This window comes from Excalfactoria chinensis, chromosome 3 (assembly GCF_039878825.1).
Source record: "Excalfactoria chinensis isolate bCotChi1 chromosome 3, bCotChi1.hap2, whole genome shotgun sequence".
Classification (NCBI taxonomy): domain Eukaryota; kingdom Metazoa; phylum Chordata; class Aves; order Galliformes; family Phasianidae; genus Excalfactoria; species Excalfactoria chinensis.
This window is the reverse complement of record NC_092827.1, coordinates 25,877,606-25,893,913: the sequence shown is the minus strand read 5'-3', so window position 1 is coordinate 25,893,913 and position 16,308 is coordinate 25,877,606. Positions and strand designations below refer to the sequence as shown.

General features: G+C 34.1%; 1 protein-coding gene across 8 annotated transcripts in view; it reads right to left on the bottom strand.

The window, feature by feature from the left end:
- The window catches only part of ADGRB3 (adhesion G protein-coupled receptor B3), a 439,215-nt gene that overhangs the window by 253,492 nt on the left and 169,415 nt on the right, over window positions 1-16,308 (bottom strand). For 6 of the 8 annotated variants that reach the window (XM_072331126.1, XM_072331131.1, XM_072331127.1 and 3 more), the window contains exon 3: window positions 3,409-3,519. The exons of 1 other annotated variant lie outside the window; for it this stretch is intronic. In XM_072331126.1, coding sequence (XP_072187227.1) covers window positions 3,409-3,519 — 111 coding nt within the window. Of the gene's footprint in view, window positions 1-3,408; window positions 3,520-7,591; window positions 7,611-16,308 lie in introns of those variants that run through there. One more of the 8 variants, XM_072331134.1, reaches the window with a different exon arrangement.

The following is a 16,308-nucleotide window of genomic DNA, read 5'->3' as shown; positions in this document are numbered from 1 at the left end:
GTAATAACAGGTAGACAAACAGTTATATAGTTTGTACTGTAAAATATATGTAAATCACACTTGTATTACTATGAGTTTCCTGGCTAATCTTTTTTTTTTTTTTTTTTTTGCTACAAATTTGAAGCCTGACTTTGCCATTTTAAGTGGTTTTGATGAACGGTGAGACAGCAGAAAAAGTCAAACCAATGTGCCTCATACTCAGTGCAAATTACCCATTCTCCTATACAGACTTGGTGACAAAACATAGCTAATAAAATACAGAAATGATGCATTAATAATAAAAAATGTCTGAGTTCCTAATATGACAAAAGTTGCCCTGAACTTTCAGAATATGATGAAAAAGAGCATTAGTCTGCATGTAAGAAGCATGACTGTACTGAGTGAATTTTGAAATTATTAGAAGTCCTGAGTATGTGTGTACTGTCCATTCACAAAAGCTAGAATTCAGCAATATACTAAAACATATATAAATGATAGAAAGCTTTAATCTTTTCCAGACAAACAACTTCCACACTAACATGATTTTTGTGGAAAAAAAAAAAAAAAAAAAAAAAAAAAAAAAAAAAAAAAGTGAAATTAGAGGAAATTTTAAAAACCCATAAATTCATCTAATCAATTACTTCACTTACTTTTGCCAGATGCATTTATATTTTTTGGTAATTTTAAATTTTTCCCATTATTAAATTTTGCTGTCAGTGTGATTTTTATCTGTCTTCAAGGTGGAAAATATCTTTGCAGATATAGGCCAATGTCCATTCTTTCAATTTAGCAAGAATTCATAGAATTTTTATTTTCCAAAACAGATGTGTATAGATACATCTACATAGACACATCTTCTTTTTTTTTTTTTTTTTTTTTTTTTTTTTTTTCCCTTTTTATTTTATAATTTTAAAAGGGCTACTTTTTATTTTCATTCCAGAGCTTCAGTTATTTGAGAACTCTTGGATTTATGGTGATGTCATATTAAACCTACATTCTCAATTTAATAGTTGGCAGGTTACCAAGCTCTCCTTCTGACCTGCTGCTCAGTATTTAAGAGGAAACAGAACTTACTGTATGGGAGGCCTCATTGATCTGTGTAACACTTACCTGTATTATACACTCTAAATCCCATAACACCTAAGGGAAGGATCAGTCCAAACATAAAATAACAAATATAGGACAATAAATTATTTCCACAATATGACAAAAATTTATACTGCCTTGTATCACTCCCAAACAAACAAGAAAAATGCATCTATTAATATCACATGTTAAAAGTCATATTCCCAGTGGATTAAGCCCACTTTTCTAACAGTATTAAACACTTACAAACTAAATATCTGTCCCAAGAAAGTTCTCCCTGCCTCTCTACCTTTTTAAGTCATACAAACACTTTTGCATATTTCCATGTTTGCTTATTGCACAAAATATAATATTAAACAGACTAAAACTATAAGAAACCTGAAACTCAGATAGCATCAATTTACAAGATATTTTACAGGCTATTAGTCTCCTTAGCATCTAGGTAAATTCATTAAATATGTTAGAAAAACCTTATGAATCAGTTTAAGAAGATATCACATTAATTATATCACAAGGAAATGAATGCATTAGAGGTGAAGAAAATATGCAATGGGCTCTACAAAGGAAAATCAAAATGAGGAAGAGATGAAAATTAGTAAGTATGTCCAAAAAGAACTGAATATTATTTAAAATGTGTTAACCTAAAGTATGTAAAAGATACATTTCCTCAAATTATGGTATGAAAGTTTATATGCTCTGCTGATACATCTCACCTGCTCTCAGAGCAGAAAGCCTGTATAATTTTGTTCATTCATCTCCCACTCAACACACAATATATCAGAAAGTGATGGTATACATGCTGCATTTATGATCCAGTTCTAAACACCCATAATAGATGCACCACAATGGATGACAAGAAATTATTTTACCTGATAATATTAAAGGTTTAGGGATTTATATGAGGAAATAAAATAGATCCTCTTACTTATTTTTATAGTAATTGTATGAATTCAAGAAGCAGCATAAGAGCAAAAGTGTTATTCTATGCAGTAAGCAACTAACATTATAAGTCTGAGCTAGGCATGTAAGTAATAAGTTCTACTTGTCCACAATAACTGTATGATGATCAAGGGGGTTTCTTGGCTCCCTCCTTCCATTTATGCATGACATTCAGAAGTCTTTGATTACAGAAGTATCAACTGGAAGTTAGCTATAAAAGTAGTCCTATAGATTAATAACGAGAAAACAGCAGTCTGTTTCCTCGTCAAAATTCTTTACCAGAAATATCTACTGTAGATGCAGATGTGTTTAGATTACTCTACATACTGATTTCTGCAAGTCTGTTAAGCAAAGCACCTTTCTACTAAGGAAGACAACATGCAACACAACTAGATGCAATTCTAGTTCTTTTACTAAAGTGAATATAAAACTGAAGGCATTATATATGATTGATGCAGGCTTATTTTCTAGGTTAGTAACTGGAATATAGAGAAAGTTGTTTCAAATCCATACAATAATTATGGGGCACAAGGTTTTTAATGCAGTAGTTTACTGGAATGGAGTGCATAGGGAACCATTAAAATGTTAGATTTTGCCAGCAGATACACAGACCATTACCTATGTCGAAAGGAGGAATAATTTTGGTGCATTAGAGTTTAATTCACCTCCTCATTAAAAAATTGTCATTGACTTCACAGGTAGCTGTGGTAAATGCTGACAAACAAATATTTTTGTAACTTCAACTCAGATTTGTAATATCATTTTGGTATTTTTAATCTAAAGGAAATGCAGTTTCCTGTGTTCAAATAAGAAACAGAAAATATATTTTAGATGAAAAACTGTTAGATAATTTGCACATCCAATTATAAACTACTTACAGCCAATTTCATTTAGCAATTATGAATCTGGAAACTACATAATAGAGCATTGTGCAGGGCCAAGGATAATAAACGCTGTATGTAGGGACTTTAAAGTCATCCTAGTAATTAATTAATTTGATAAGTGGCTAAAGGTGGGATTAGACCTTAGTCTATGTATATAGAAATTCTGGAGAATGCTTTTAACATCATCTCTGAAAAAAAAAAAAAAAAAAAAAAAAAAAAAGTCAGAGTAAGCTGTCTTGTGTCTTGTACATATGAGACTGCTTTTATTACTAAAGTTCACGCTTACATGACACAATTCAGTATCCACATTCACAGTGCATGTTTTTGTACCTGATTCTCGGCTACTTTATTTATGGACTTTAACTGGTGAAAAAACAAAAAAAACAAAAAACAAAAAAATGGTTCAAAAAAAGTATCAGCTTAGAAAACTGACAAATATGCAGCAAAAGATTATGGAAACATGCAGTGGTTTTGCTAAAATTAACAACAGTAAATAGAAAAAATGTAACTGATGTATTACCAGTTTGTGCCATAAATTTAGCAGCATCAGCTTGTTCCTGAGGGACCCTTTTCTCATGAACAGATCGAGGTCGCTGACTTTTAATTGTATGATCTCCCATCATTCCAAATTCTAAAGACAGAATAAAGGTTTATGAAAGCTTGTGTGTAGACATTTTTCAAAAGTCACATACTGTCTCATGCAATATGTTCCTAAACATACCTGGAAGCTGGAGATAAGATTCAGGCAAATGATCATGGCAGTTATCATCAACTTAGCTTTGCTACACTCAGCTTTTAATAAATACTTCAATTTACGTCTGCAGATTCTTAAACATGAATTTACTCTATGAATCAATGATCAGTGTACTGATACATACTATACACGAGCTGTTTGACATGTGACAAAACCAATTATTCAAATGCAGACACTTTATTATTATAGTTTGACTTAGTGCAGTCCACACCAGAAAATGACTGTGACAGAGCTAGACTCTGCTGTTCTTCAACATAGCCTGTCCTCCAGAGGACTTCTATTTATTTCTGCATTTGTCTTTCAGGCTGATGAAGCCTTCAACAGAGAAAACATGTCATCTTTGGGAATGGCGAAATCAATAACTAAGCCAATGAAGTGCTTCATTTTTTAGGTTGAATCCCACAGAAGTGTTTTTGAATTATTTCATTCCTGAAAAACTCTTGGTTATGCAGAGCATAGATTATATCTTGCTCTCAGTATTTAAGAAGAAGTCCTCATTGGTTTTAATGGGGAAAACAGTGTAAAAATCAATTATGTAGAAAGATTCACAGTGTGGGAGACAAGAGCGCTTCAATTTTTATTCTACTGCTGCTGTCATTTTCTCTGTCTGGTCCTGTACAAACATCCTGTCTTCTACATCACAGTCCATTTTCCTTTCTTTGATGAAAAATTGAGCATCCCTTGCACTTAATCAGGGGCACGTGCCTCTTTCACACACTTCCCACTGGTCTTCCCAAGTACACACAACTGTCTGCAGCTTGGTGTAAAATATTCAGTTTCTGGTGGCACTCTGTTTTAGGTATCATGAGTTCAGACCTGTGGACTAACACTGAAGGTGTTTCAACTACAGATACATGAAGCTGCTGATGAGGCAGAAGGCATCGGAAGCACTGGAAATAGAAAGATTAAAGTATACCCTTCTGCTGGAGCGTAACATGGCAAATGCAAATACAAAATTCTTCTCAATTTGTAAAGTTGTGAAGATAATGAAACTTACCTTCCTGCCTCAAAAGATGCAAAACATTATAAAAGATGTAAGTGCTATTAACAAATACTACAAACAGAATCAACACACTATTTCCATAAATCATTGAAATGAGTGAAAAATCTTATTTCAGTTTAGAGAAAAATTATAAATCAAACACAATTTCAAGTGGTCAATCAGCAGAGAGAGGTGATTTTTTTTCCCCATTTCTGGCAAATTAATATATTTCTCCAAATCTGTGCATCACTTTGAAAAAATTCATTAATGGCACCACTTAAAGTACAAATTTAATTATTCATTTGAGAAGAGCAATGAAGTTTGTACTCTAAAAAGAAAACCTGAAAAAAAAAATCTAATTACTAAAATATAGTTTCAGATTTAAACACTCTTTTTTTTTTTAATACACCCAAGGAATACATGTCAAAATAATTACATAATTACATACATCTACATATATGTGTGCATGTCCATGTGTTCTGAAATGTTGTGAATATATTTTTATAAATTCATGTCTTCTACAGCTCACTAAGACAGATTTTTATTCTGTTGGAAATCTCTTATAATTCAAGATTTGCAGTTGATAATCTACTACAAATTGATATTAGAAATTTCTACAAGTTGTAATGCGGATGGCTATTTAAACTGTAATTAACAACATGATGAGGAACAAGAGTGTGCCCCGGTGGCGCAGCGGTAGAATTCCCGTTTGCAACACCAGGGGGCCCGGGTTCGAATCCCCCCTGTGGAGCAGGGGGTAGAAGTGCCGCTCTGCTACACAGAGGGCTCGAATCCCGGGAGTTGGACTCGATGATCTCTAAGGTCCCTTCCAACTCGCACAATACTATGATACTATGATACTATGATAAGAGGCTTTACACAGTTGATCCACCAAAAAGGCTATGAAAGTGAGGTGTGTTTGCCTTTAGTTTGCTGCCCGGACATTTCTGGCTTGTTAGGCAATTTAGAGGGTCTGCGATCATTCTGCAGAATAATTATTTTTTACCTTTTAAGTTACAAAAACAGTACAACACGGGAGACCATTTCTAGAGACCAGCTTTCCAACAACATTAAAGGGAGGTGATGTGTGCTGCACATTCAGCGTTCTGCAGGACTGGACCCTAAAGGAAACCTCGGGAGACTGCTGATCAAGTTTATCCCCAGCAGAGTTCCATTTGCAGTGATGGAACTACTGCTCATGATTATCACCAGACAAAATAAAATGGGATTTGTTGATGCAGCAGCTATTACACCTTGACTCTTTTATTTTCCCATTTGGTAACAAAACATTTTTAATTTGCACATTCAACTCAGTTTCATTACTTTCATTGATGGCCTTTAAGATGCACTTTTTGATGCATTTTTTCTTATCTAATCTATCTCTGACATACTAAGCATTTATATAGTGAATATATAAAAATATATATAAATGTTTCATAGGAATCAAAAACACTTCTTGAACAATTTTGTTAAATAATGGAACCAGACTCATGCAGAGCTCTCAACATTCATATTCATCCAAAGTTTTTAACCAAATGCTGCATTAGAACAAAAACAGTAACAGGAAATACCCTGCATTGGCATGAGCAAGGACTTTAAAGGCTTCGTTAATATTCAGGTCTCATAAGAAAAGAAAAATAAGGGTCAAGTACATTTTCGTAATGGGATCAGAAACATCCAGTTTCTGCACATAAGTACAAACTGTGCTTAGAAAATTGTTTCATCTTTAAAGCTCAGAAGTACTGCATTTTTTATGAAACATTTTATAATGAAATGTCTTATTTAAGTGACTGCTGTAAGTTCACAATAAATAGAAAAAAACCTTTCTTCTTCATATTCTATCTAAATAACAAATGTAGAGGACAAACCAGTTACACGTTTTTTCCCTTAATACTTCACAGAGGAAAGTATTTAAATGCTTTCTGAGATGAATAAACCTTTTAACTCAAGCCAGCTCAAATGTGACTAAATGTCACCGCAGTTTTCAGGACCTGTTTGTGTGGAAAAGGTGAGAGGGGACATCTTACCAGATGGTATCTGGCATTGAAATGTTGAGTACAGTCAGGTCAATATGATTTATAACATAATGTCTGGAATATAATATTCAGTGTTTGATCTGAGATTCCGAGGAAAGGAGTTGTTCTCATTCTTCTTAACTAGCACCTGCTGCTGAAAACATGTTTTTAAACCCAGGAAAAAAAAAAAAAAAAAAAAAAAAAAAAAGTTTCTGAAGATATCAGTTTCTGAATAAATTATTTTGTGGATGCCTCTCCTAACTCACTTGCATGAAAAAAGACAGGCATTTTCTGAATTTATTTCAAACAGTAATCCACTGATATTGGCCATGTTGTTTCATTAAATAAAGTGGGTCAATGAATCTTTTCAGCAGCAGACAGAACCAGCTAATAGGACAGTAAGTTAGGCCTGGAAATATTAAAGTCTTTTAACGTTTCTGTTTTGTTGTCATTGTCTTTATACATTCTTAATACCACAATCTGCTTGCATCAGAATAAAGCTCACAGAGAAATAAATGTAAAGAACACACAGCACTATGGGGAACCTTGAATGGATCATTTTAACCAGGTGGTGAGTTATAACAAATCATAGAATATTCCAAGCATTTGTGGTAGAAAATCTGAGGTTGAGTTAACTCATCAAGTAATTTACCCTGTCAGTGGTCCTTTGGTAGCTGTTAAAGTGCAAATGTTTCCAGTATTAGGAAGCATATTCTTTATCTCCTCAACTGTACACAATGGAACAACACTCAAAAGTATTTTATGCATATATCTTGACATGTCTGTGGTATATAATTTCATTTTATATATTACTCTGACACATAACCAACTTCCTTGGCTTTTTGGAAAGAAAAAAAAAAAAAAAAAAAAAAAAAAGGCTTTTCTGAAATCCCAAAGTTTACAGTTGAGTGTCATGTACAGCAACTCTTATCTGTAGTCTCATTGGCTTTACCTTTATGTTTATGTTATGTTATGGGAATTTTTATTCCTATTGAGTAACCTTTTTAGTTTTTAGAGAAGCTAAAATCTTGCGGCCAATGTAGGTTTTTAGGAGAGAAGAGAGGTGCCATGTGCTCTCTGTAGGAACAAAGAAGAAAAAAAACATCTGTTAATAGTATAAAAATGCAAAGTAGGAAAACTGAGCAATACAAAAGGAAAATATTGGCTTTACAATGTTTTACTCACCAATGACTAGTGTTTTCTTTTTGACAAAGTGGATAATCATTAAAATTAAGGTACATGTCAAACAGAGTTTATGCTTAGGCTGTTTAATAATAGTTGTAAGGTAGTTACATATAAACCTTGGCTATAAAATGATGTTATCGGTAATGTTGGTTTGGCTCTTATGCTTATTTTATATAATATTTCAGTGGAACTTCATAGTGTGAATGTATTGATCTGGTTATAGGCATATCATTCAGTATGAATTGTGGTGTTCCTAATGGCACAGTACACAACAGCATTAAAGAAAAAAAAAACAAAAAACAAAACCCAACAACAACAAAGCAAACAAACAAAGAAAACAAAAACAAAAAAAGCCTTTTTGAGCATGATACTTGGTGATGACAGTATGAATGAATAGTTGAACTAAAAAACAAGTGATTCTGAGACCTCTGGGCTTACTTCAGGGTTTGTAAAATGTAAAGCAATCTCTCAGAGTTGCTGATCATCCTCTGCTTTTACTGACCCTTGTGGAAGGTGAGATGGTCAGAGGCTTCCTGAAGGCTGACCAGAACCTTAGAAGCAAGAAGAGGTGACTGATTCTCCAAAAAAGGCATTACACAAAAAAGTAATTTCCTTCCCTCACCTGCAGCACTTGGACAGTGTTCCCTCTACTATCCTATACACTCCTGAACTCTAAATCGTGAAATGAGTGTTATCAGTTTTTCTTGATAATAGAACAAATGTTAAAGGCCCTGTAGCCGGAATGTGCATTCATGAAAACTGTGTGGACTGCTCATGTAGCAGTAGTATGCCATACTAACTGTGCTGATTCAGAAATGTTTTTTTCTCAGAGATTATGTAAAATGCTGATGTAAGTCCCAGGGGAAGGGAATGATGTAGCACAGGGGGAAGACAGAAAGAAGAGGGCTATAGATATATATAAAGAACCATTTGTTTCAGCTATTCTTGAATGGAACAATTAACTGATTTCAACAAATGTAATTAATTGCAGAGTTCCAAGTGTTTGAAAAAGCTTCCTACATATTTCATTTCTTTGTAGCCCTTTGTACAGTTACCCTTACAAAGATAATAATGAAGTGTTCAGAAGTAGCAGTATTTGGGGTTTCTCATCACACTTGCAGATGGTCAGTACAATTTCTTTTGGTCACTAGATGGCAGAATGTGTGTTGATTTAGAAGCATCCACAGTATTGGATTGAGAAAACTGGATTTTCTGCTTCTTTTCTATTATAAAATTACTTTTTATATTAAAATATATATGTTTTCAATACAATCAAATAACTGAGAGGTTTTTTTTTGTTTTTGTTTTGTTTTGGTTTTTTGTTGTTTTTGTTTGTTTGTTTGTTTGTTTGTTTTTTCCTCTACAGAGATAGAATAAAAAAATAAAGAAACAAAGAAACAAAAGTTGAGTTACTGTGGGTTTCTATTATAGTAAAATCCACGGGAAATGAAGAAAATCCAGTGGGTGCTCTTTTCCCTGTCTCCAACCCTGCTTCACTAGAGCAGAGCACCAGACCCTGAAAACGATGCACTGACAAGACAGAGAACTCCAGAGCATTAGTGAAGTCTGTCACTCTATTGGACAGACTTAAGCTATGGCTTCCTATTAGAATCTCTTTAAATGATAGTTCCTTACCAGGCAGGCAAGTTGCCAAAATGGTAACATAGCTATTAGCTGAGTTAGATTTCCATGGATACCTCTTCTGAGGAAATGTGGAAAACAGCCTTAAAACAGTCTTTGCCTGCTTCCTCTGTAAATCCTGCCCCCATAGAAAGTCCTCTTTTTCCTCCTTCAGATCTCCAGAGCAGTACAGAAGAGCTTTGAACAGTTTCAAAATGAATAGAATGATTTCATTAAAGTAAGATCTGAACTGATCTGAACTCATGAACGTAGTGAGAAAGATATCATATTGTTCAGGAAAACAGTTATTTTAGAAGTAAAGAAAACAGAAGAGTACAGAAAACCATAGTACTTGTATTAGCAAAGGTGTGGGGTTTTTTAAATATATTCTACTATATCGAGTAAAAGGAAAAGATCTGTAAGAAATTAGATAAAAAATTACTTTTCACTCATTTTTATACTAATATATATATGTGCTTTCTCAAAAATTAGGAAAAGTAATTACATATTCTAACCAGCCACCGTATAGTAAACAGGTAATTAGCCCATGTTTGTCTCTAGGGGGACTAATTTGCTCCTAGGAAATAATGCTCTATTAACACTGTTGCTGTCATTTTTAATGACATAAGTAATAAAATACTATGGAATTAATATGTATGTACTGCAGCATATACCTTGACAAGCTACACTTTCTTGTGGCTGTCTTATCTCTTTTCTTACAGCATTTCCACAGTTGTTCCATTGTGTTATATGGAATCTGAACTTGCTTATTCATGGCTACAAATTTGATCAGTGAATAATGCCATAAAGACGTAACATTTATTCACTTTGCTGGTTCACAGAAAGTTGAAACCATGCAAGCTCTACTCTGTGCTTTCCTGGGCCCAGTTACTCATCATATTATAACTAGGCAGGAGAAATTGAGCATATGAATCTACTGAAGTGACTCATCCCTGTTCAAAATGAATGCAGAATGTCACCAAAGCAGATAGAGCTCTTCATGTGTGCTCTGCAGAATTATAAGTAAGCAGGGAAGAAAAGGAGGGATGAATAAAATGTCAAAGAGCAGCCTTATCCATAACTATCTCTAGGAAATCTGGCACATATCTGGTAATTATCATGACCCCCATGCAGAAGATGCTCTGTAATTCCCATTTTTTACATTCATTTACCTTGTAATTCATCCGCAAATGTTTGTATTCAAACAAAGATAATGAAGCTGATAAAGGAAATTTACATTGTCATGCTCAATGTTAAAATCCTCTAAATTCTCCCGTATATTATTCTACCCTATTATCGATTGTTCTCTCAAGAGATTTACGGATGTAATAACACATTAAAGAAGGAAAAGACGGGACATCACCTTTATTTATTTTTGCTTTTTTTTTTAATGATACTTTAAATGAATTCTTTTGTACTATTCTTGTCATTTTAATGTTTCTACTATAATAACTTATTCATGTGTAACCTTTTAAAAATGTAAATCATAGTATCATGACATTACTTTGGTATTCTTATTCCTTTTTTATACTTCACCCTATTTTCTCTAGGAATTTTTCTTTAGTCATATATTTAATTAAATGACTTATTGATATCATTAGTCAGTGCAATAGTTGTTTTAGAATATAACAGCATTTTTACACCAGAAATCTCTTTTTGCTGAACGTTGCAGCAAGCTATCTAGATATTACTCTCAAACTAGAATGTGCATTTATTGCTCTGTCCATGTACAATTCAAGATCAGTGAGGATGAATTGTATTTTCCTAAACTATTCTTGAGTTCAGTAGTTTCATTCATTTTCTTTTCTGTTCCAAAAGCATTGAAAAGTAAGCAAAAGTAAATGTAGAAAGCAGGATCCACATGAATATCTAGATTATTTCCTAGCCTTATAGCTATTTACTGCAGATGTTTCTGCAGATGGTTGCTCAGTCCATTCTAAATTATGGAGCTGAACTATCTATGAATTTATGACAGGAAGGTTCACAGTCTGCGTAGGACTCTGATGTATGAAAAGAAGGAACAAGAATCACAGTTTTAAATAGCCATTGCCAGCTCTCACTAAGTGTAGTTAAAATGAATGCTTTTTTCAGGACAGCAAAGCTTCCACTTGAAACTAAATAATAATACAAACTTTTTAAGAGTATTTTCTTGTTCTTATTTAAGTCTCCTAATTTATTTTTTACAAAAGAATAAAATGGAAGAAGTTTCACTAAATGAATTTTGTATAGTACTGTATTTTTTAGGTTTTTTTGTTTGTTTGTTTGTTTTTACCATTTGTGGTACCACGACCCTGACAGCTCCTATACAGACATCATGGGTAGCTGCTAAGTTTTATGTACTCATGAGAGAAGAAAACAAAAGGTTATGAGTGTTGGCTGCAGAAAGCTGGCCTGGTTCCACTCAGCCAAGCCAAGTTCTGTCAGATGAGGATGTGGTCTATAAAGTCTTTTCCAAAATCATAGCTCTATTCTGAGCTAACTGGCTTTCATAATCTGTTTGCAAGTCTGACTTTGCTAAGTGGTAATGCAAGACTAAAAATCACACACAAGAGATTTCAAATACATTAGTTCACCTAGTTTAGCCTGGGATACATGTGTATGTCAAAGGACTGCAATAGTTTCTACGTTCCTGGTACCTCTTAAGAACTCTGATCTCTAATGGTAACTCAGACAGCACCAAGAAGGCTGATTCACAAACAATTTTTTTCTAAGTAACAGAATTACCTTAATGTAAAATACAACACAAGTGGAAAGATATCACTGATTTGCTATTTAAATGTAAGAATGGCTTGTCATTGAAATAATGATTTTTATTTTTATTTTTTCCCTCAGGAAATAGATGCATGGGATTTTAAGGAAAGCTTGTAAGAGATTTAGCTAAAAACTATCAATAAAAATCACTCTGACCTAGATCTGGTGGGTGTTTTTGTTAATCTTGTACATGCTGTCATGGTTTTATGATTTTTGGTTACTGGCATTACAAATAATAATATCATTTCATTGGATTTAGTAAAAGCACACTTTTCTAGGTCTCTGAGATTCTTTTTTAAGTGTCTAATTCAATGGTTGTAAGATATCACACTCAGGCTAAAAGGCATTGTTCTCCTTGACTTCTGCTTCATAATCCATGCTGAGAAAAAATTATCTGAGTTCACCTGCAAACACATCCTTCCTACCTCTGTGGTCATGCTAGAGAGGAAAGTATGGTTGGCTTTTTTGATGGCTGTGGACTACACAATGCCTCTACAAAAGCAAATGAACTGGTCAACTGCAGATCTGAGCTAAGCAATGCATTGATCTTTTCCAAGTTGGAACTTACATGGCAGTTCAACCTTAAATCTACATTAAACAAAAGCAGAGATTCAAGATTTTAATCCCCAAGACTAGATCAAATATCTAATAGTAATAAATAAAAGGTTGCAGCGGATAATTTCACCCAAGAGCTGATGGGCACAATCTATCTAACCATGATGTACTTTTTAGCAAAGGAACAACAGCATTTTACTGGAATGAGAAAATGAATCTATTAGAATAAGTGAGAATATAGTAACAATGCTTTACAGGTTAGATATATTCTGAGAGCCATCAGGTTTTTTGTTTGTTTACAGCATACATATTTTTATAAATCTTTCAAAAACACTATTCTGTAGCTGTGATAGATATTTCACCTTAATCATGGTGAAATGCCTTCTGGACCAGTTCTCTTATTACATTAGAAAGCAATACAAAGTACAATGTAGTTAACATGACATTGATACTCAAATTACAGGGAAGGCTGGGGATTACACTGCTGAAATGGTAACCTCAGAGGTGGAAGGGCAAGACTATCATCAGTAAGCACCAAAGTAACAGATTTCAGCATCCTCACTATTTCTGTGTCCCTACTTGATGTCAGGGACTTGAATCACTTCATATAACATTTGCGAGTGTCTCCTGCAAATGTTACTACAACCATTTTTACCTATTGACCTCCAGTATGATTAGTGGAAATGTACTCTATGGAGAGTTATGTCTGCTTCCTTTACATGTATCAATAACAAGAATCATTAAAAAAAATAAATCTCTTCCCTGACTGCAGTGCAAGATATATTTCATTCTGTCAGTATAACATAAAATATAGTTACCTAAAATCTGTCTTGTCTCATCACAATCCACCATGTGAAGGAATAATGCAGATAGACAACAAATACAAATGGCTGGAGATTGCAAGTAAGGATTTTCAGATGAAGATGTTTACTTTGGAACTGAAATTGAGCCATTTCTGATATTCATTAAGATGTGAATTCTGATCGTAGCTTATGTAAATACTTTCTCAGAATGACCTACATCTTATGGACACATATAAACTAAATTGGAGAAGTATGCAGGTAGTGATGTTCCACCTGATGCGAACAGACTTTCTCTTAACACCTGAAGACCTTATAAATAGGATGTGTCTGAGGTCTGAAGATCTGAGATTAGCATCTCATCTTGCTCCTGATATGAACTGTTGTTTTGTTGTTGTTGTTGTTTTTTAATTTTCTCCACAGTTGCTTGCACGCTGCACAGCTATTTGCACATCTTCCCATAAACATCCTGTATTTGCCTCCCACTGCCTCTGCTCTGCTCACTTGAAAGAGCTGTAAAAGAATGGACTCCCCAGGGAACTCAGTAAAGTAGATACAAAAATATATTTTATACAAAGATATTCTCAAACAAGAAGAAAAATAACAGTCTGCTTTAAGTTATAATGTTGGCTCTCTGCAAGTATGTGGATGACTTAGTTACCTGAAAGAAGTATTCCCAAATACAGTCTACTGTAAGCAAGCACAATGAAATATTTGTAGTAAAGAAATTCTGAAACAATAGCTTAAACTATGTTCACTAGCAACCTAACGCAATATATTCTGATTGTCCAATCAGGAATCAGAATCTGGACTATAAACATTTGTCTAATCACAGCTAACCGTTACACATTAGAGGATGAAAATGAAAAGCAGCAAGTACTGAGGAATGATGGCAAAATGTGAGTATGATAGCAACACAGGATTTTAGTTCAACTGCAGAACTGTGTGTGTGTGGAAGGTGGGGGGGAAGGGGGGAGGGGGAGGGAATGGGTAGATTTTGCGCATATGAGCTTTCCGTTCTAAAATAGAGACATCAAACTTCAGAGCTGTTAGGAGACTTATTACTGTGTCATGGTTTTGCAATTTTGTAATTTTGCTATCAGTATTCCACATTGTAACATCATGTTAAGCATATATAATTTTGACGAATCTGCTGCTCACAAAAGAAGACTGAATGTCCCAGGGAACATCACGGTCAGTCATATGACAAGGACTCCATATAATCTCACTTCAGTGCTGGACTCGCTCTCTTGGATCCTGCCAGCCACGGGGGAGTGTGTGGAAGCAACCACTAACTTTGCCTTGCTTGTGTACTTAAACTGTCTCCCACCATCAGCACAGAACAAATTAGACATCTTTCACATTCAGTTAAGTAGTTAACAACTAACTTCAAAGATCGAATAATGCAGGGGAGATTATAAACTCATGTAAGAAAATTCAGGAAAAGAACACTGCTTGTGCCAAATCTTATATACTGTTTACTTCAATATTCTGTTAGAATAGGCTGAAAAGATGGTGTTAAAGTTCATAAGGTACTAATTCTCAGAAGAATATAACAGAAAAAGAATCCTAGATTTAGATAGAAACTACTTATACTGCATTGATTCTGTGGAATTACTTCATTTTTTTTTTTTACAGGACATAAATGAATTTAAGTTTGTTTGTTATAAAAAAGTTACTTATATACAAGCTACTTCAACTTGATTAACATCTCAGGATAAATTAAGCACTATTTAGAACTAAAATATCACAATTATTGAAACAACTTTTGGCAAATGAAAATACAATTCTGTCTTTAAAAATCATTATTTGCTTGATATAGAAGTAGCAAACTCTACTAAATTCTGTTGAAGGGATCACAGGTTTCAAAAGTAACGTTCCATTAGTTTTAATGAAGGTTTTGAAAATGCTGCAGCAAACGTTCTGCAAAGCTTGACTGAACTGGAGTGCTCTGTGCCAGAACTGACTTTGGAGCCCTGAGGTAGTTCGATCTACAGTCAGAGCAGTTTATTTCCCAGGATAACTGCTGAACCCATTGATGCAAGATATGGTTATACAAATGCCCACATGCTAACATATGTAAAACATCTCAAAAGGATAGTCTGGGTGCACAAGATCTACCTCTGGGAAAAGGGCTTGGTGCCACATGACAGCACGTGTACAGAGTTTAGGCCATAAAACAGCTGTTCCTATTTCTTTCTTTCATGCAATTTATATTTTTTTAAAAATCATTACAAGTTCCCAACAGACAAAAGGATCCAAAATTTTATGAAATCGATTCCAGCAAAAAATAAGTCATTAAAGCTAATATGCAACCCCTTATTGGTAATCACAGTTAGCACTTACATATCATCTTAATTACACTGTGTGACGCACTTCAATTTTAAAAAGTTCAAAAGAATAGATAAGTCTCACTCTGCCTGACGTTATGGTTTTCATACTGAATATCAAAGTAACACTACCTACAAATGACTCAATGATTTCATCTCCAGCACCATGTCAAAAGTAATGAAATGATGGAATTAAATGTGCATGTGTAATTAGTACGTGAGCACCAATGGCTCCAGAGGGATTTATTTCTGTGGCTTTCAGTCCTGGCACATGGGAATGACAGACATGGAATAATAAATTATGATTTCCTAGTTCCTATGTCAATGTCATGTCTGTTAAACCATGCACACTCTCCTTTATGTTCCTACAACTCAATGCTTTACATTACAGGAGTAATTACAACTACTTTACGTATGATTTCACTAAA